This window comes from Ursus americanus, chromosome 25 (assembly GCF_024610735.1).
Source record: "Ursus americanus isolate L20-20 chromosome 25, mUrsAme1.1.p, whole genome shotgun sequence".
Classification (NCBI taxonomy): Eukaryota; Metazoa; Chordata; class Mammalia; order Carnivora; family Ursidae; genus Ursus; species Ursus americanus.
In genome coordinates, this window is record NC_142151.1 from 41,460,312 (window position 1) to 41,481,834 (window position 21,523).

At 53.7% G+C, this 21,523-nt stretch overlaps 1 protein-coding gene across 1 annotated transcript in view; it reads left to right on the forward strand.

The window, feature by feature from the left end:
* Positions 1 to 441: 441 nt before the first annotated feature.
* Positions 442 to 21,523, forward strand: part of ASIC1 (acid sensing ion channel subunit 1) — a 41,126-nt gene continuing 20,044 nt past the window's right edge. Inside the window, exons 1-3 of the mRNA XM_045801083.2 lie at positions 442 to 620; positions 18,354 to 18,731; positions 19,397 to 19,592. Of these exons, the coding sequence (XP_045657039.1) occupies positions 18,370 to 18,731; positions 19,397 to 19,592 (558 nt within the window). The 5' untranslated portion in view covers positions 442 to 620; positions 18,354 to 18,369. The remainder of the gene's footprint in view (positions 621 to 18,353; positions 18,732 to 19,396; positions 19,593 to 21,523) is intronic.

The following is a 21,523-nucleotide window of genomic DNA, read 5'->3' on the forward strand; positions in this document are numbered from 1 at the left end:
GACGCGGGTGACCGCCCGAGCGCGCCCGCGCCCCGCCGCCCCTGCGCCCCACCTCTCCAGGGCCGGGCCGCCTGGCCAGAAGTCGCGACAGAGGAACTGTCACCGTGCGTCCCCGGGCGGTGGGAAAAGGCCCGGCGGGGCGACGGGAGACCCGCTCCCTGGCTGCGGTCCGTCTAATCACATCCCGGTGTTCGTCTTCATCCTTTCCGCCGGTCTCGGTTTCTGTCTCCTCGTGCCTTCTCCTCTGATCTCCGTCTCTAGAGGTCTCACTCCCTACCTGCATTCGAGAAATGTTCTCCCTGTCAATTAAGCCGAGATGCTGGGAGCACTTCGGCGTTCCAGGCAGTGTGCTAAGCACGGAGGTGGGGGTGCGGTGGGGGTACAAAGCGCGCAGAAGTGCAGAGGTGGGCATTGTGTTCTGGGGTTCAGGGAGAGCCAGCCCCACTTCTGGCTGAGGATCAGGAAAGTCTGCCCGGAAGAAGAGGCATTTGAGCTGAGCTTTGAAGTTTGGATAGGATCCCAACGGGGAAGAGAGTAGGAAGTGAAGTGGTCCGGAAGTTTTAAGAGAAAGCGGAGAAGTGAGTTGATCCAGTGTGGCGGAAGTACAAGGATCCTGTTTGGTGAGTGGGGGTAAAACTGGAAAGAATTTTGACTTTACAGTGTGAGGGACCTTGAATACTGCGCCAAATAAGTTCAATTTCATTCTCGAGGCACTAGTGAGCCGTTGAAGGTTTCTGAGCAAATGGCAGGATTACTAAGATTTTACTTATTTATTTGAAAATGAGAGAGAGAGCATGGGTGGGGGCGGAAGGAGAAGCGGACTCTCTGCTGAGGGGGAGGCCCCATCCATCCCAGGACCTTGAGATGGTGACCTGAGCAGAAGGCAGCCACTTAAACTTCACCGACTGAGCCATCCGGATGCCCCATCAGCCTTACTTCTATTTCTCTAAAAGAAGCAGCAAAGTATAGTAGTTAAATGGGTGAACTCTGGGATTATACCGGCCCGGTTTCAAAGTCTACTTCCATCGCTTCTGACCTGTGTGATGGGCAACTTGACTTCTCTGTGCCTCTATTTCCCTATCTATTAAATGGGGATAAGAATGATAGTCTGAAGGGCTGTTGGGAGGATTCAATGAAACAGTGTTTGCAAAACTCTCAGCACATTGCCTGGCACATAGTTAGTGCTCCTGAGTATCCCTTACAATTATTGTGTGTCTCCCTGTCCTCCTCTCTGTTTCTTTTGTCTCTTTCATCTTTTTTTAGACAATTTTTTAAGACTTTATTTATTTATTTATTTATTTATTTATTTATTTGAGAGAGAACGCACAGAGGGAGAGGGAAAAGCAGACTCCCTGCTGAGCAGGGAGCCCAGGGGCCTGACACAGGACTTTATCCTAAGACCCTGGGATCATGACCTGAGTGGAAGGCAGAGGCTTAACTGACTGAGCCACCCAGGCGCCCCTTGTCTCTTTCTTCTGATGATCCTTCTCCCTCTCATCAAAGCAAAAACAAAAACAAAAACAAATCTTCCCCAATCCATCGTTTCCCTACTTCATGCCTAGGAATCACCCTCTCACAATGAATAAGGTGTCCAACGAAATCAGACCATAATAGAACCAAGGCCCCTTCAGAAACACACCAGGGCCTCTCCCAAGCACCCAGGAGCCTTGCTTAGAGGAGGGCTGTAGTTACTGTACTGAGCTCAACTCCCCCAGATTCCAGTCTCTCTGAAAAACAGAGACCACAGCTCATTCGACCCCACTTTGTCGCATCTCTGACAACGTGCCTGACCTTCAGTAGGTCCCTGCTCTCTACCGGTGGTTTTCAGATGTAGGTGTGCATTAGAACCCCTTCCAGAGTTCTTGTTAAAACACAGACTGCTGGGTCCCACCATTAGAATTTTTTTTTTTTTTTGCCCACCATTAGAATTTCTGATTCACTGGGTCTTTGGTGGGGCTTGAGAATTTGCGTTTCTAACACATTTCCAGGCGATGCCGATGCTACTAGTCTGGGGACCACACTTTGAGAACCACTGCGCTCCAATAGCTATGGAATGAGAGAGGAAAATAACTGGTTCTTTAAAAAGACCAGAGATTTATGTAAATCATAGCAAGTATGGTGCAACACCCTCACTCGCTATGTGAATTTAAACAGATCTCTTCCCTTCTAGCTTGTTTCATCATCTGTGACCTGAGGAGTGGTTTCAATCTGTGGTTCCCAAACTGTAGAGGCTGTGGAGGGATCACAGGAGACTCGGCCCCTGACCCCCTGAAGACTCTGAGGAACTCTATGTGTAACTGTGTGATTGCTGGGGGAGAATAAAATACAAATGAGTTTTGATGATGCAGCCCAAAATTCAGTCATTATGTATTTTCTCAACCAACAGATATCAAAAATACAACTGTTGGGACACCTGGCTGGCTCAGACGGAGAGCGCACAACTCTTGATCTTGGGTCATGAGTGTGAGCCCCACATTGGGCGTAGAGTTTACTTAAAAAATACGACTGTTGGGGCACCTGGGTGGCTCAGTCATTAAGCGTCTGCCTTCGGCCCAGGGCGTGATCCCGGAGTCCTGGGATCGAGTCCTACATCGGGCTCCTCCGCTGGGAGCCTGCTTCTTCCTCTCCCACTCCCCCTGCTTGTGTTCCTTCTCTTGCTGGCTGCCTCTCTCTCTGTCAAATAAATAAATAAAATCTTTTTTAAAAAATACGACTGTTAACGTGTCAGGATCATGGAAATTTTTTTTGGAATTAAAACGGTTGGAAACCTCTGGGCTAAGTATCCTCTGAATGCCCTTGCAACTATCACCATACACAGCTGCACCGTGAATGGACTTTAGACCACTAGGGGGCGCTGAAGCCCTGTACAGTGTGGAAACTGAGGCCCAAAGGCCAGACAGCTGTGCCAAACTGAGAGAGGGTGGGACCAAGGTTCGAGTCCTGGGTCTAGAGACCACAGCTGAGACCTGTTACATATAGGCTCTGTAAGAGAGATGTATCTCCAGAGTTGGGGGAGGTAAGGGACCCAGAGGGGACAGTGACCTGGGTCCCAGGGCACTTAACACTGTGCATGCACCTGTCATAGTGATCGGTAATTCTCCTCTGGTTGGACCTGGAGCTCCATTTCCTAGCCTGCCACGTGGAAGTGTCCTCACATTTCACCTCAGCTATCCTGGGGCAAGGGAAGGGGACTGAGGGGACAAAAGGTACCAAACAAGGCACAGATGGCCCTCCCGAGTGGCTTTGGCACTCAGCTCAGGGGTGCAGGGAACGGATGAAGACCCGTGGAGGCAGGGAAGCCTTTCTGAAGGTGAGGCTGAGGACAATCAGAGAGGAACAGGAAGGTCAGGTCAGGCAGGGCGTTCTGTATAAAAAGGGAAATCATTCTCGCTTGAGAAGAGGAGGCAGCAGCTCTGGGCAAGAGGGGAAGATAGGAGAGGCCAGCAACCCCCCTCCACTCTCACCACACCCCCAGCCCAGCCCAGCCCTGCGGAACCCTGGGCAGAGCTCTGACCCAGCTCAGCCTCTCCAGTCAGGGATTTCTCCCTGGCAAGGGCCAGAGAGAAGGGGGCTTCCACACACAGACCCCAGAGGCTGAGACTGTCATACTCAAATTGTCAGGGTCCAGAAGACTTTCCAGCGCCACCTGAAGGTAAACACAGACAGGTGCTCGCCGTGATGGGACACAGAGACTCTACACCCCCTAGGACTGACTCTTTCTCTCTCTCTCTCTCTCAGGCTTGATCTTAGCAGAACAAATGAAGAAGGACCCAGGGCCCCCAGCCCCCTTGGGCCAGAGCACTGGACCCTCACCCCTTACTGCCTTACTCTTGCTCTAGATGGGCCAACACTTCTCCTTCCTGGCCAAGCTCCACTCATCTTCGGTTCCTCTCTTATGTATCCCAGCTGGCTCTAAGCAGTGAATTCCTTCCCACAACCACTCTGCCCTACACGGCCCCTCTTCCCCCTTGCCTGGGCTCTGGGTCCCAGCCCTGACCCCCAGGCTGCATGTCTCCCAAGCCTTTTTCCTTCTGCCCTCCCACACCTCTGGCCCTTCCACAATACCTTCCCGAGGTGTGCCAAGCTTGCTGTGCTCATCTAAGCAGAAAAGACCAGAAGGAGAGGCAGAAAAGAAGGGGGCATTCATATTGGCAAGGCTTCTCTGGACAGCAGAGTAGACAGCAGGACAGGCGGGGCAGGCCGGTCACTCCGGAGAGGGTGCACCCACCCTGCCTTCCCCCATCTCAACAGGACCATCTCCCAAGCTTAGAGTTTTGGTTCCAACGCACAAGCGTATGTAGACAAACACCCGCACACACCAGGCCTGTCTGCTTCCCTGGGGCCCCTAGGGCCTGTTTCCCCGTTGCCCACCAAGCCTTTCCCATCTGCTTTCATGGGGGATCCCTCAGTCATGGGTTCCCCCCAGACATCTCTCAATTTTTGAGTCTTCTAGCCTTCTAGAGAGACAAGGCCATATCAAATCTGGGATCACTGCAGCTGCCCCATTTACAGCCGAGCCCCTGCACCTCCCTCCCACCCCAGCGCATCCCTCCCGCCTCTGTGAAGCCTTCAAGGCTGAGAGGGAGGTCAGAATGGAGCCCATCTTGGCAAAATGAGAAAAGATTAGAGCAATACATTTGCTGTCAATGGCAATAAGGCTGCCTGAACAGGGGAAGAGGAATATTTGATTTCGGGCTCTCCAGGGGTCTTGGCGGAGGAACACTGGCAGCCTGCAGCCTCAGGCCTGATGGAGTGGGGAGGGCTGGTCCCAGGCCCAGCCAGCTGGGGACCCCTGAGTCCCAGCCCTCCCATCTCCATATCGACCCCATCCTCCGCAGTCACCCGCAGGGTTGCAGCTTCCCTCCCTTCCTCTCCCCTCCCCTCCCATCAGTTCTCCCTTCCCATTGCCAAACTTGTGCTTCCCCGAAGCAGTTTTTCTACCCGGTGCAGGGTGATGGAGCAGAAAGAACACTGCTCTAGGGGCTGGAGAGGAGGCCTGGGTTCTAGCCCCCCTGCTGCATCTACGAGGGACTTCAGGCAAGTCACTGAGCGTCTCTGAGCCTGGGGCAGAGTGGGGTTGGGGGACCACATGGCATTTGGCATCCTGAGGTCAGCTCAGCCATTCACCACTTCAGTGGTGTTGGGTCACGTCACTTCACCTCTTTGGGCTCGCATTTGTTCATCTGTGAAGTGGAGATGAAGCAGGTAGTAAGGCCTATCTATGTCCTAGGGCAGTGATGAGAGTCAACAAAGCCTCAGGATAAGAAAACCGCAAACAAGTGTGGTAGCGTTGTCGTCTCCGTGTTCATGGGGATTCCTGGTATGTTCCCTGGCCAGGATGGGCTTGCGCTTCATCCAGAAGCTCTAGAGGGTTCTTTCCAGTTCTAGGATCACGGCCCTGGGCCCCACCCTCCCCAGTGGGCAGAGGGAGTAGTTTCTCTGGAAAAGGCGGATGTCGGATGTCGGGTTTTTGTTTTGTTGTGTTTTGTTTTGTTTTGTTTTGTTTGTCAAACGGGCCTGAACTGAGGAGTTGACTCCCCCGGGCCAATCCTGAAAGACATCCTGGAGGGGGAGGTTTTAGAAGTAGCTGGTCAATAAGTGTCTCTTTCCAACCTTCTACCCTCGTGTTTATAGGCTAACTGCCCCCTGGAGGTGTGCAGTGGATGCAAACGAGGTGACTTCTGCCCAGCTTCCAGGCAAATGGACAAGGCACTAGGCAGGAGAGCGCGCAGGGAGCCTAGGGGATGGGATTAATATTCCTCTCCAGGCTGCCTGGAAACATCTGCAGTGTTTTTCATATGATATCTGGTCTCTACATCAGCTTGAGAAGGGGATGTAACCAACACAAGGTTGGATAACTTGCCCATTTTTATATGCTGGAAGGAACTGTGACTCAGGTGGGCTGGACAACATCATTCCATGCTGCCTCCGATTGGAGCAAAAGGTTTGAAGCTTCAGTCCCAGGCCTGGTTCCTTTGGCTGAGCTGGGAACCTGGGCAGGGCTTTAAGAGGATGGCACTACTTACTCAACTGAGCACAGAGAATGTTTTGGAAAGCGTAGAGCCCTGCACAAATGCATGGTACCTTCATGTGCTTCTTTTCTGGTTCCAGCTTCGTTTCCCACTGCCCCCTGCATGGTTCTCCCCTCTGGCCAGATCTCACTTTATTTTCTGCTGACACATCGGGCTGATTCATGTCTTCGCCTCCCCCATTGCCTATCGAGATCTCACCCATCCGTCGAGGCCTCCGTGAAGCCTTGCCTACCATGCAAAGTGGCAGTAAGGATAGACTTCCTTGACTTACTGTTCGCTTTTTATGAATGTGTCCTGATCCCACAAGAGAGTCTCCACTGATTCTCTGAGGGCCCAGACTATGGTCTTATCTCCTACCTCTTTGTACTCTCGGGGCTTGCAGGGAGTCTGGTACATACTGGGTGTTAGGAAAACATTTACAGCCGGAGGTGATTGTGGGGGTGGTGCTCATGAGAGAATCCACATTTGAGTTTAAAGTAGAGGTGAGTGAGGGGGGCACTTGGATGGCTCAGTCAGTTAAAGGTAGTGCAATTACTGGATCGTAGAGTAGTTCTGTTTTTAACTTTTTGAGGAAACTCCATACTGTTTTCTACAGTGGCTGCACCAGCTTGCATTCCAACCAACAGTGCTCGAGGATTCCTTTTTCTCCATGTTCTCGCCAACACTAATACAGCCCATACTTGAGGGGATAGGATTACACAAGGGCATGAATACTGGGAGTGGCCAGTGGGAGTCACCTTAAAGGCTGCCTACTACAATGGTGATGATCGTAATGATGATGGTGGAGGAGGAAAGATGGAGAGTATGATTGCATCCGGGATGGTAGGGTATCAGAGAGTGAAAGTATTCGTGTCCATATTAGAGTTGAAAAGTGAATCCTCCAAATTAGATCTGGGCAGAGGAGTGCCGCTGACTAGGGCCAGATATACAAGACCCACTCTCCTCCCCTGCACCCCAGCCCCATCCCAGGTCCAGGTCCATATCCATTCCCCTAGAGTCCTCCCTCCCCATTGCTTTCTTTGCCAATCACCCCCACCCTAGGCTGATGTTCTCCTGTAGGCAATTAATGAGCTAAGTAATGGCCAAATGGAGAGCAATTACCACCAGCAATCAAAGGACGGAAGGAGAAGAGAGTGGTCAGAGGCCCAGGGGAGACAGAGAGGTGCTGCCAGTTTGGGGGCTGGGCTGCAGTTCTCACAAGTGAGATAAGGCCATCCCCCTAATCCTACACTGTGTCCTCACATCCACGTTCCCATAGGACAAAGCCCACCACCACCATCACTGTATCTTCCCTCTCTCAATTCTTCACATAGGCTTTAGGCTAGAGCTTTGCTAAGCTCAGGCTAGTCCATCCTCTCCAATCCCCCTGCCTCTAGCTCCTTCCTCTAATCTTTCCCCACTTTTGACTACTTGCTATTTCTTAAAATCCCCCCAATATTACCTCTGTTCTTTGACAAGCACGGAAGAGGCTCATCCCTTCTGATGTCTCATACCTTCCATGACTATCACTAAGCCCCCTAATCCCACCCCAATGCCAAGGTTTTTAGGTCACGTAAGCCAACATAAAGCCTATTATCTGGAAAAGTCTCTTTAAGCAGACAGGTGATATTGGGTGCCATGGACCCAAGTCCTCTTGAAGTAGAACCATCGGGTTGAGTGACAAGGGTAAAGTATATTAGATTGGGAGGAAAAAGACCAGGATTCCAATCCCAGATTTGTCACTCACTAACCATGCTTCTTCTGCTCAATGTCCTCATCTGTTTAATGGTGGTAGTTGAATGTGGAGGGTAGATCAGATGACCTCTGAACACCCTGCCAGTTCTGAACTTCTCTGATTCAAATTCCCATGAGAATGGTAGAGGTTGAGTGGATGATGACCAGGCTAGAAGACCAAGGGCCATGTGACTGACAGAATAGTGTCTGTTTGCAAAGGATAGTCAAACCTGGTCATAGTGGGGCGCCTTCACTCTGTGTACCATAGGACCCCGGGCCACCCCAACTTTCCTTTCCTGCATCTGCCCAGTCTCCCCACCCCCAGGTGCATGACCTTAGAATTGCAACTCCCCCTCTGGCCCTCATCAGTCTGTCCGGACAGTCCGCATCTGCCACTTCTGTCTCTTAAGATACCACTCACCTCTTTTGTTTCCTTTCTTCCTCCCAACACACGCATATTGTCCCCACCCTAGTTCAGACCTTAGCCTCTTCCCTCCTGGGCCTCTGGAAGATACTCCTGACCGTGCTCATGCTTCCCACGTGCTTGGTCTGCATGACCCCCTCTCTCTCCTGGTTCTTCTCTTTGACCGATCTTCCTCAGTTCCCTTTCTCTTCAAGCCTCCTTTCCTGCCTCTGGTCCTGCTGCACGCCCCTTAAATTTGGGTGAACTCCCTAAGGCTTTGTCCTTGGCCGTCTCATAATGGTAACATAATAACAAAAGCAAAAACAACTCGGATTTAGCGGTTCTTATACGCCACAAAGGACCTTCTCATGTATTTTTATTTGATTCTATGAGGTGAACTATTCTCTTCCATTTAATAGAAGTCAATTTTGCCTTCACAGAGTCTCTGAAAACTGTCCTTTCCTTTTTATTTCCATTGCCACTGCTTTAATTCAAGCCTTTAATGCCTCGTCTTAGACCCTTGCTTCAGTGCCCTAGTTCACAATAGTGCAGGTCGTAGCAGCAGAGAAGGGAAGGCTGTAGTTCCGGTTAACCAATTGACCAAGGGCTTAGACTTAGCTGAACCAGACCAGGCCCCACTCAGAACACAGTGGGCTGTACTGTAAAGATAAGGCACTCAGAAGTAGAATCATTCTGGGGAAAAGATTAAGGTCACACACAGAAATTCAGAATCTGTGATTGGTCCAAGCATAAAGAGGACCGTTCCTGATGGAATAGGTGAAGGGCTGCATAATGAAGTCCAGGAGAATCTCTACGGAAGCCCCACCCAGACAGGACCTTGTGCCTGGTCCCAGATCAACTCCAGGCAACTCAATCTGCACCCTCAGCCTGCTGGAGCAGGTAAACCTTGACTTTCTAGGTTAAGTCAGAAAAATCCTATCCCAGGAAGAAAAGAGAATAAGAATGAAGAAAATAATATTACAAATATTGAGCAAAGAAATTTAAATTCAAGATACTGTTTTTGTAATGGGCTTTTGGGGGGGTGATCATTGTAATATTGTTTTTTTTTTAATTTTATTTATTTTTGAGATTGAGAGAGAGAAAGAGAGAGCACAAGTGGGGGGAGGGGCAGAGGGAGAAGCAGACTCCCCGCTGAGCAGGGAGCCTCATGCGGGATGCAAGACTCCATCCCAGGACCCTGGGATCCTGACCTGAAGGCAGACACTTAACAGACTGAGCCACCCCAGCGCCCAGTAATATTGTTTGTTTTGTCTGCGCTTTAAGATGTTGCGAGTTTTTAAGAAAACCTGATTTATGAAGAGTTTAATTAATTTCACTTGCAGTCGATGTTTAAATATTTGGGGAAATACAATTTGCCAAATTCATAAGTTTTTGATTTATTGGCTGCATAAGTGGCATGAGAATATTTAGAGGAATGTTAATAATTGAATAAAGATTAATAAACTGGACATCAAAGTAGAAAAAAATAATGAGTATTCCCCTCCATGCCCAAAAGTGCTTGAGACATTAAAGAATTTATCATCCTAAACTTCCCATCTGTGATTCCTGCTTTCTTCAATTAATTCCCATCCTCTTGCCAAGACTTCTGTGACCCCATTTGCTCATCTATAAAATGGGATAATATTACTACCTACTTAGAGGGTAGCTGTGAGGATTAAATGAGAGAATTGCTTCCCTAGCACTTAGAACAATACCCAGTGTGCAACAGCTCAATAATGTTGGCTATCTTTATCTTCCCCCCATACCACTTTAATCCTGCTCAAGAGCCTGCAGTTGCTCTCCAATGACCCCAGACAAATGCAAGCTCCTTCCATATGTCAAGAACCTTCATGTCCTCACCTCTGCCTGCTTCCCAGCCTTGGCTCTCACGATTCCCCCTCACCCACCAGACAAGGTTACTATCTATTTGCTTCACCCTCATCCTCTATGATCATTTCTCCCATTTCTTCCTCCTCCTAAAATGCCTTGCCTCCTTCCTAAGCCATTATGGCTAATTCGAACTCCTACCCATGCTTCAAAACCCATCTCAAATGCTCCATCCTCCAGGACATTTTCTTGGTCATCGTCCATTCTCTTCCTCCTTGGAGCACTTGATTAATAGTTCTTTCATGGCAAACATCACATTCTGTCGTGCATCACATCTTCCTTATGTGTCTGGTCCTCCCAGTTGGTCCATAAGCTCCTTGAAGGTGAGACTCGCTTCTAATATTGATCTTGGGGAGCACAGGGCTGCCCTGCCCAGGTCCTGGCGCGTAATAAGCGCTCAGTGAACAGGTGTTAGAGTCCTCTAGCTCGGGGTGGTTGTGTCATCTAAGCAGAAGCTGCAGGGACCTCCAGGCTCCCCAGGCCAGTGTCCTCACCCTCGCTGGCCTATGTAGACCATAGAGACACAGGACACCGAAGGAGCCCGCAGCCTGTGTGTGCTGGGGCCCGTGGAGCGGATGAAAAATGGCAGAGCCACGTTCCAGGAGCATGTGGAGCTCTATCCGCTCAGTTCACCAGTGTTCTCCCAGACAGTCAACCCCTCAGTCAGTCAACATTGTTTTTGGACTCTTGCGTGCCAGGCCCCGTGTGAGGTGTGACAGACACCAGTGCTGGTGCCACTTCCCTAAGAGGTACGCCCGTGGGCCCGGAACTTCCATGTGTACACATGTGTGTGCCCACACGTGCGCCCCACGTGCCCGGCTCTCTTCTCCTGACAAGCCGAGCAGTCTGTAAGCCCAGGCTGAGAGGACTGCCTTTTACCCTGTTTCCAAACAACTCCCTTTTCTGCGCCAGAGCCCTGCTTCTCCCTTCTGTTTGCCCCTCGCCTCCTCCTCCCTCTGTTGGGGCTGCCGCTGATGATGAAATTTGGCTTGCAACACCCTCTTCCTCCCCTTCCTGCAGGCCTGGGAGAGGATTAAGCCGCTGGAGTCTGAAATCGGAAAGATCCCAGCTTCTGCTCCCCGGCACCTCCCCACACCCCCTCCTCCTCCCCGCCCATGCAAAACCAGAAAATTAATCTCCCCTTCTGCCTGTGATATGGCGGGCTGCATTACAAGCTGGGCGTCGAGATAAAGCGGGGAGCCGCGGGACAGCAGCCCGGCGCAGGGGCCCCGGGTGGGGCCGGCCTGGGAGATAAGGGCCTCCCAGCCCCATGAATTATTCACCGGCACTGCCTCCTCCGGCTCAAAGGCTGCCCTGAGCGCTGAGATTGCGCCTTCCAGAGGGGCCTGGGTAAGGTGGGAGGAGGGTCCATGGGGAAGCCATGGGTTGTAGAAGGGTCCTCCTGGGGTGGGGAGGATTGTGCTCAGCAGAGGGACAGCTCAGAGACATACGCGCCCCACAGGGCCGACTGATGCAGAGGATAGAGGATATCCCCAAGCCCAGGGGACCCTCAGACCCAGCTCTGGCCCCAGGGATACTCCTCATTGATGCAACTCACCAAACACTTTTGAGCAGCTCGAAGTGCCAGGCCAGGGCCCGGTCCTGGCCTCCTGGAGCTGCAGACGCAGTCCCTGCCCTCAAGGTAGCCAGGATCCAGGGGACTGACTGAGTGCGGGTGGAGCCCAGTCATCCCCTCACTTCCATCTGCCTTGTCCACAACCCTTTCCCCTTCCCTCCCGTGGAGGTCTAGACAGCTACTACCCACTCCGGTGAAGCACTTCACCTTGAGGAGGGGGTACGAGGGAATGACACAGGACAGACCTGCTGTCAGGGCAGCCGGAGCTCACAGAACAGACACCAAGGCAGCTGGTGCCCCAGGGAATGGGAGGTCAGTGCTAGGGTGAGGGATTAACCAGGGAAGTTTCCTGGAAGAGGAAAAGGCCCAGACACTCTGTGGGTCTTTTGTTTCTCCTTTGTTCACTCTTCAAAGACCCAGAATTTTAAAGCAGGGAAGGGACCTTAGCAGTCTCTTCCCAATCTTTCAGTCTCTATTACCACCTTCTCTCCTCATCCTTTCTCTCGCCTCAATCTTCCTTCCCTCCTCCTCCTTTCCCCACCACGTCTGCCCTCTTAATCTCTGCCTTGGCCCCAATTTCTCCACCTCTCCCTTGCACTCTGCCTTTCTCCGTCTCTCCACTCTCTGTTTTCTCTTTAATCATCCCTTTCTTCTGAAGCCGTGACTCCCCGAGTGTCATGATGACACACAAACTGGGGTGTATGATGGAAGAAAGGTGCCCATCTGCTGGCCCCTTCCCTGGGGAGGAAGGGAGAAAAAAGAAGGGTCCAGCATGGTCCTGGATGTGCACAAGAACTGCCAAGACCCTGAGAATGTCAGCAGGAGCAGTTTGGGGAGAGAGCCCCCAGAGAGGCACTGGCACAGGAAAGAGATACTCCGGAGTGAGAGGTGCTGGAGTGAGAGGTGCTGGGAGAAGGTAAGGACCAGAGGGGACCTCTTCAAATCACAGAAGTGGGGACCCAGTCTGGCAGGTGACCTTGAACCCTGACTCCTGGAGCCCTGGAGCACTCCAAATGAGCGAACACGCCACATTCTCTGAGACCTACATTCAAGTTGGAGAGGGAGGGGTGATGAGGGCAGAGGGAGAAGGGGTGGAGAGTGAAGTGGGGCCTGAATAAGAGGAGGACATGGGGAGAAGGGTGAGCTCTGAAGGATGGAAGAGGCAGTGACTTGGCTGGGAAAGGGAGGGCAAGCTAAATGGGGGAGGAGAGAGATCAGAGACAGGACCAGGGAGGAAGAGAGGAAGACAGCATGGGGCTGGGGGGAAAAGGCGAGGGTAACAGAGAAATGAGCTAGGAAGGTAAGAGGAGCATTCGGACCAGAAAAGAGAAAGCAGAGGGGAAAATGAGGATCACAGGGGCAACATGGAGCCCAGAGGGGAGAGGGAGGGGTGTGTTGATGGGTCCCATCAGCCCTAGGTCCACAGCCCCTTCCCAGCCGCCTGCTAATTAACTCCTTAATTGTCTCTGCATTTGCTGAGCTGGCAGATGAAGTGGGTGCAGACAGATTGGGGCTTGTGTGATTTCACGCATGGGGGAGCAGAGAAGAGCTGCCTGGGAGTCCCAGGGGGCTTCGCCCCCCTCTTTGCCCTCCTCCCTTCCCCCTTGTCTGTGAGAGGCTGGAGGGTGCTTCAGTACCTAGAGCAGATGGGGCCATCTGCAAAGGAAGTGTCCATGGGGAATTTGCCCCCATCAGCCTCTCAGGGATGAAAATAATACTTGCTACTATTGATGGAACACCTACTGTTTGCTAGGCACACATTATTTCATCATTGTGAGCTTTAGCCAAATCTTACAGTTTATTGAAACAGTGAGGCTCAGACAGGTGAAGCAACTTGTCCATAATCACACAGCACTGGTGTGACAGAGGTGGAATTTGAATCCCAGGTCAGCAGAATGCCAAAGCTCCGGTGGCAGGGGTAGGGGGGTTGGGGGGTTGGGGAGGGGGTCCTGGCCAGATGTCGCATGCCAGTAGAGGGAAGAGTATTTCCAGGCCTACTTTTCTCTCAGCCCCAGGGGAGAAAGGGCACTGAGGTCCAGGGACTATAGGAGCCAGAGAGGAGAGAAGTGTGGGCAAGGGACTGGGAGGAGGCTGAAGGAGCTAGAACCTGTCACATCCTGCATTAGAGGAAGGAGAGTCCAGAGAAGCAGAAAGGAGCAGTGGGACACTGATCACAGTCCTTGGATCCCTCAAGTGTCATCTTGCTGAAGCTGACTTCCCCTTTTCCTCATCCCTGCAGCCCAAACCCCTGTCAGTATGACTTGCTCCTCTGCCACTCTCTGCCAGCGGCCCTGGCCCATCCCTCACTTTCCCTCCTGGCCTTTGCACTAGAGGCACTTGTCAACACATTCCTCTCTCCTTTGACACTGGGAAATTTTGAAGACATGCCACTCCTCACCGCATCCCCAGGGCCAGTCCTGGGGTTTGACACAGTGTAGGTTTGCTGAGATGTACAGGGCAGGGATGGGGGGTTGTGTGAGGACTCCATCTCAGCTCAGTGAAGAGGAAACAATAACATGATGCACGTGGCTTGTGCATAAGAAAGAACTGGTGGCTCAGCTGGCTAAGCATCTGCCTTGGGCTCAGGTCCTGATCCCTGGGTCCTGGGATGAGCCCCACCCCCCCATTGAGGCCTGCCTTGGCTCCCTGCTCAGCAGGGAGTCTGCTTCTCCCTCTGGCCTTCCCCCAATCCCCACCCCTGCTCGTGTGTACTCTTTCTCTCTCTCTTTTTTTAAGATTTTTTTTTTATTTGAGAGAGAGAGCACACACAGGAGCAGGGGGAGCGGCAGGCAGAGGAAGAGAGAGAAGTGGGCTCCCTGCTGAGACGCGGGGCTCCATCCCAGGACCCTGAGATCATGACCTGAGCTGAAGCCAGACCCCCAACCGCCCAACCAACTGAGCCACCCAGGTGCCTGTTCTCTCTCAAATAAATAAAATCTTTATTTTATTTTATTTTTTAAAAGATTTTATTTATTTATTTGACAGAGAGGGAGACAGCCAGCGAGAGAGGGAACACAAGCAGGGGGAGTGGGAGAGGAAGAAGCAGGCTCCCAACGGAGGAGCCTGATGTGGGGCTCGCTCCCAGGACTCTGGGATCACACCCTGGGCTGAAGGCAGACGCTTAACGACTGAGCCACCCAGGCGCCCCTCAAATAAATAAAATCTTTAAAAAACAAAAAAGAAAGAACTTCTGAGGCTGGGCCTGTCATACAAGGAACTATACTGAAGCCTAGATTCAGACCTGTGGATTCTCAAGATCAAGGTTTCTCAAGACTGGCTGCTACATATTAGAGGTCTTGAAAAGGTGGGAAATCTGAGCCCCACAGTCAGAGACTCTGATTTAACTGGACTAAGGTGGGGCCACAGCATCACTTTAAAAAGCTTCCCAGGTGATTCAAATGTGCAGCCTGGGCTGAGAACCACTCTCAGATTCGGCCCTGATTTGGCTGCACTTGTGTTTTTATCTGGATCTGAACGTTAATACTACTAATAATAGTTATTGGGTATTCACTAGGTACAAGCTGCTGTGCTAGCACTTTCTATGCATTAGCTTATATAATACTGAGAAATTCCTGTGAAATAAATATTATCCCCATCTTACAGATGAGGAAACTCAGCTCAGAGAGGTCAACAGACCTGCCCGTGCTAATGAATGGCAGGGCCAGTTCTGGAAGCTGAGATTACCTGATTCACAACTTTCATCTTCCTCAGACTCTTGAGGCTGCTCGTTGGCCTTGATTAGTCCTTGTCTGCCTCCACCTCACCTCATCACCTTCCTTCCACCCCCGCTGCTCCCTCAATAACATCCCAGGTGACTGAAGCAATTTGCAGCCATTTGAGGAAACTTCCATGTGTCGCTCAACCCGTGAGGGTGGGGAGTTATGGGAATCACAGATGCTCCAAGATGGTCCTCCCCTCCCCAGAGACACTTGGAATTCAAGAATCCTGCCCCATGCTCCCCCTCCCCCCACCCCCACCCCCACCCCCGGGTCCCTGTTTGGGGCCAAATTCCCACTCCCAAATGCCCCCTTGGGTTGATTCTAAGTATCTGGAATAGTGCTGCCACCCAGTGGCTACCCAGGGATATGGCAGCCCTCCAGCACTCTGGTGCTGCTGGACAGCTCCCCAACTCAAGACCAGAACCCAAGATCCTCCCTTCCCTTTGGCAGCACCATAAGCAGGCCCCTAGTAAAAGGATCCCACTCTCCCTCCTGGGCTCTTAAGCCCACTCTCCCTCTAAGGATCTCTAGCTCCCTTCTCTGGTTTCTCACATACCCCTGCCCCCAACACCTCACAACTTCTCATCCAACTTCTTACCATTTGCCAGACTCTTCTCATTACAGGTTCATTCTTCTCACTTAAAGCCCTGGGAACACACCTCTCACCTTCCTTCTGCCAGAGCTGTGCCAGCCTGCAAGTGGATTGAAGGAGTTGCTAGAGATAGAATTCTGGTCCCCCACACCCCCCTCCTCATCATCTGACACCATCAAACCTCAACAGTCTCCGTGCTAAGAGCCCCTAATGAGCATCAGCAAATTAACAACTTCCCTTTGATTGCTCCTTCTCTGTTAATTGGATAGGGAGGGCCCCCCAAGGCCTCTCAGAGAGGAGAAGGGAGGGAGAGAGAGAAGGAGAGAAGTGAGAGCTGTAGGAGCAGCCCCCAGGCCTGGGCTTCGTGCCCCAGAATTCCTGAGTACAGTTCCTCTTTCCATCCTTTCCTCATCCTGTCCATCCCCACCCTCCTAAACCTCCCCCTTCCCACCTCATGCCACCCCCTTCCCTTTCCCTGCTTCTTGACTTCTGTCCAAATTCCCTTGACCTCTGCCTATCTCTTTCTCTATGCTCCTTCTTGAGAGGTTTGGCAGTGAGGGGCTGCAAACATGCCACCCTCTAAAGGCAAGCCCAAGGCTACAAGGATGGGGTTTGAACAGCCAAGCTGTATGTTTGTTTACATATGTACATGTGTGTACATGTCACACATAGGTGGGAGCAGGGATAAGAACAGGTGAATCGGTGTAAGCTCCTGAGAGCCTACCCTGTAGGCCAGGCCTCTGGGATGTGTGGAGTCGGGGTGTGTGTGTGTGTGTGTGTGTGTGTGTGTGTGTGACTGTGAGTGGCGTAGTGTGACTCTGGTCTTACGTGTGTCTGTGTCTCCACACCAGCAAGTGCTTGAATCAGTCAAGTGTGACTTGGAGCTCGCGCGCGCGGGTGCGTGTGTGTGTGTGTGTGTGCGCGCGCGCACGCGTGTGCCACCAGAGGAAGCAGCAGCAAGAGGCAGGAGCATCGATCCGAAGGAGACAGCGCGGGGAGGGGGACGCTGGGGGCAGACTCCCTCCCTCTCGCGCGCGGGGGCGCGCGCGCGCACACACACACCACACATAGTCACACACACAAGCCATAGGGCCTCGCAGGCAGGGAGACGGCTCCCGGACCGGAGGCAGGCAGAGCCGCCGAGAGCGGCCGGGAGGAGGGGGCGAGGCAGCGGGGGGAGCCCTCGGTCCCGCTCCCGCGTCCGGGGGCCCCGCGCGCACACCGGCCCAGAGACACCCTCGCAGACACTCGTAGGCGCGCACGCGCACCCTCTCCCCTCCCCCTCCGCCTTCCCTCCCGCCGCCTCCCGGCCGGACGATGGATCCCTGCAGATCCCGGGGCTGAGAGCACCGCGCACCGCGCCGAGCCCGGGCGGACCGAGCGGAGGCCGGCGAGCGAGCGAGCGCGCGCGGGCGAGCGGACGGAGCCGAGCCGAGCCGGGCCGGGCGGGCCGCTCCCTGCAGGGCTCTGCGCGGCGTGCCGCGGCAGCCGCGGGCTCCCGCTCCGGGCCATGAGCCCCTCCGCGACTCGGCGCTGAGCCCGCGTCCGGCCCCGCGCCCCAGGACCCGCCGCCGCTTGCCGGGTTCCCGAAGCCCCCTCAGGTGGGTCTCCGATACCCCGCTTTTGGCTGCGGGACTCCCCAGCTCCCCGAAGCCAGGACTTTCCTCCCCTCTCGCTTTCCCCAGCTGCTGGGGCGGCTCGGTGGCTGGGGAGGGGGGCGGGGGCCGAGCAGGGGATCTGGCTGCGTCGAGAAGCTGGACTGGAGGGGGGTTGCGTCCGGGGCGGGGACAGCTAGCTGTCATAGGGAACCGCGCCCCCCCCATGCATCCATCTCGGGCTGCCCTCCACCCTCCACCCCCCACCCCAAACATAGACACAGCCTGCGCCGTTAGGAGAACTGGAGACGCCCGCAGGTGAGGACTCGGGCTGGGCCGCTCCCCACCTCCCTGGGGGGGGGGTTAGCCCAGGTTTAGCTTACCCGGGTGGAAGCCCAGTCCTGGGGACACCCTTGGCCAGGAGCTCCTGACCCTGGGCTCTGTCCGTCTGGGGGAGTTTTCGTCTCCGGGATGGGGTGGACACTCCTGTCCCAGAGTGACCCCACATCTGGAGGGAACTCCTGTGCCTGTCTGTGGAAATATTGAGACTTCCCTCTCGCTTTTGGCTGACTACATCTGGGGTCTCCCCTGGCCTGGGAAGCTTTTCTGGGGGAGCACTCTCTTGGCCCAAGCTGACCCCAGAGCCCCTGCCTTTGGAGGAACCCTTTTCTAGGAGTGTGTCCCTTGGTCAGCCGCCTCTGGGCTCACCCACGAGGGAAGTCACCTGCCCCAGAGGCAGTGACCTCTGGTGATGGGGATTCCGAATGGACGCGTCTGCGGGGACCCCCATGTGTCCCCTTATCTCAGGGCAATAACAGATTCCCCCCCTTCCCCAGGATCCCCTTGGTCAGGATGGAACTGAAGGCCGAGGAGGAGGAGGTGGGTGGCGTCCAGCCGGTGAGCATCCAGGCCTTCGCCAGCAGCTCCACGCTGCACGGCCTGGCCCACATCTTCTCCTACGAACGGCTGTCTCTGAAGCGGGCGCTCTGGGCCCTATGCTTCCTGGGCTCACTGGCTGTGCTGCTGTGTGTGTGCACGGAGCGAGTGCAGTACTACTTTCACTACCACCACGTCACCAAGCTCGATGAGGTGGCTGCCTCCCAGCTCACCTTCCCCGCCGTCACGCTGTGCAATCTCAACGAGTTCCGCTTTAGCCAGGTCTCCAAGAATGACCTGTACCACGCTGGGGAGCTGCTGGCCCTGCTTAACAACAGGTGGGCGGCTCTCCCCCCCCCCCCGCCCCCGCTGCTAGCTGGGCCGGAGGAGTTGCATGCATCCCAGCTCCTGGTTACCCCCATCAGGGTGCTTGCCTCTTGAAACCCACCGTAGACCCCAGAACCACCCTGTCTCCCAGGCCCCCCCCAAACTTGCCACTCACAGCAAAGGAATTGGGGTACTGATGAGCAATGCGGTTAAGGGCACCCAGTCTCTGATTCCAGCATAGTTCCGAACAGCTCGGCCCCTACCCAGCCTGAGCTGTGAGACATCAGCAGCCCCTCTGGAGTGATCTTTGCCACCCTCGTGGCACTGTCTTGATCTCCTCACTGGAGGGATGGGGGCAGACCATCTTTAAAGGATGGAGACTGTAGTACACAAGACAGGTCTTGCCTTGATCTCTCTGCCCACCGCTCCCGTATTACCCATGCAGCTACTGCAGATCCTACTGTCTTCTCAGACCCCATGGGCCGGTCCTCTGGACACACCCAGCTCTCCTGTGCCTGTGCCCAGGCCTGATCCCCGGGGCTGATGGCTGCCCTCCTCCCTGCCTCCCTCCCCCTCCTCCTCCCCCGCCAAGGTTGGGTATGGGACCCTGGAGGCCAAACGGAGGCAGGGACGGAAGGTCATGCTGATCCACTCGCCGCTCGCCCCTGGGCTCCAGGTATGAGATACCGGACACACAGATGGCAGATGAGAAGCAGCTGGAGATCCTGCAGGACAAGGCCAACTTCCGCAGCTTCAAGCCCAAGCCCTTCAACATGAGGGAGTTCTACGACCGTGCAGGGCATGACATTCGAGACATGCTGCTCTCCTGCCACTTCCGGGGGGAGGTCTGCAGCGCTGAAGACTTCAAGGTGGTGAGTGAGTCCCCTGGTGTGGGGCAGGACCCGGAGGAGAAGGAGGAGGAGAGGATTAGGACCCAGCGGCCTCCCATCAAGCTTGCTACTCCCGGAGAGGAAGCTGCGTGTCTCTGGGGTTTGCTTCTGTCAGGAGGGCTTTGGTTTAGCGCAGGGGTTCGTTTGCTCTGTGTGAGGGCCTCAGCATCAGCCTCGTGTCCACATGACAGGAAAGAGCTCGTTCAGGGCACAACACACAGAGGTGGACACACACACACACACACACACACACACACACAGAGCCTGGCGTGACCCCCACCCCACCCAGGCTTACCTTTTGGGCCAAAGGTGTCAGAGCTGGACGTGGTGGTGGGTAAGCTGCAGCCCTGTTACTTGGAATGAGGTCCAGGACCACCATTGCCTGAGATGGAAGGAACCGCAGGACTTAGCCAACCCACTTCCCAGGCCTATTGAATCAGAATTTGCATTATAACAGGTGATTGGAATTTAAGTTTGAGAAGCATGGTGAAACCTGGGGAAAGGGAAGCTTTCTCTTACATAGCTAGACAGGTAATTCTCTCTGTGCCACCCACACACACACATGCATACTGTCTGATTGTGTGTCCCCCCCCCCCCCCCCCGCCCAGCCCCGGCCAGCAAGAGCCAGGGTTTGAGGAAGGAGAGATTATTTGGGGTACACAGTCATGGCCAAACTGGAGGCTCCCTTTGCTGCTGCTGCTTTTTTTTTTTTTCATCATCTCTTTGTTTTTTAAAGTGGAGATGCCCCAGAGGCACCTGAGTGGCTCAGTCAGGCGGCTGCCTTCGGCTCAGGTCATGATCCCAGGGTCTTGGGATGGAACCCCGCATCCTGCCTGGCTCCCTGCTCTGCAGGGAGCCTGCTTCTCCCTCTCCCTCTGCCTGCTGCTCCCCCTGCTTGTGCGTGCACAAGCTCTCTCTCTGTGTCCAATAAATAAATAAAATCTTTTAAAAAATGGAGATGCCCCACAAACCCACACACCAGTCCCCACAGAGGGGGCTGCCTCAAAGCCAGCGTCTGGGGGAGGGCTAGGGGAATGGACTTGCATTTCACGTGCCAGGTGGTCCTGGGCAAGTCATGCAGGTTCCCGAGAGGTTACAACCAGACAGAGGCTGGAAAGGGACCAGAGGACCTGAAGCCAGATGTGAAAAATAACACCAGATGAGAGAATGATGCTTGTAACTCTTCAGAATGCTTTGTAGGCTCTCCTCCAATCCCTGGGATAAATAGCCATATTATCTCTGTTTTACAAACGCACAAACGGAGGCACAGACAGGTGGAATGAGTTGCCTGAGCTCAGGCAATTGGTTAGTGACAGGTTCAGGATTAGAACTCATGTCTTGTAAAGTTCCAATCTAGTGTGCTCTTTTTATTACTGTTGCTGCCCGTGGAGTCATTGTGTCCACTTCCAAGTCTGATCGTTGCTCTTTGAAAACCTAGTCTCCCCAGGACCCCCTTGCTATCCATGCCTGCCCCTAATTCTCTGCTCTCAGAGACTCCCTTTTCTCCCTGCCCATTTTCTCCCCTACTTGCCTGCTACCTCCTAACATTATGGGAGCATAACTGCATTTGTTGGTGTAGAAATGTTGGAGCCATGGTAATGCTTGTTTTTTCCTGCTGAGGTTACACAAGAATTCCCCATCTCTTTAAGCCCAGCTCTGCAGACCAGTTTGTTGGGCTTTTGTCAGTCCTGCCACGCGAAGGTTACATGACCATACTCCTTGCTGAGCCAAGCTGACGGGGAACCTAGGGTGATGCATTAACCACTTCCCTCTTTTCCTTTCTCAGAACAGGAAAGTCCTGGATTCTCCAGAGCCTGAGACCAAAGGGTTCCCAGGCTCACCAACTATGTAGCCATGAGTAGTAGAAGTTAGGTGAGCATGAAAGGCCGAGCTTTCCTCCTCTGCATCGTACC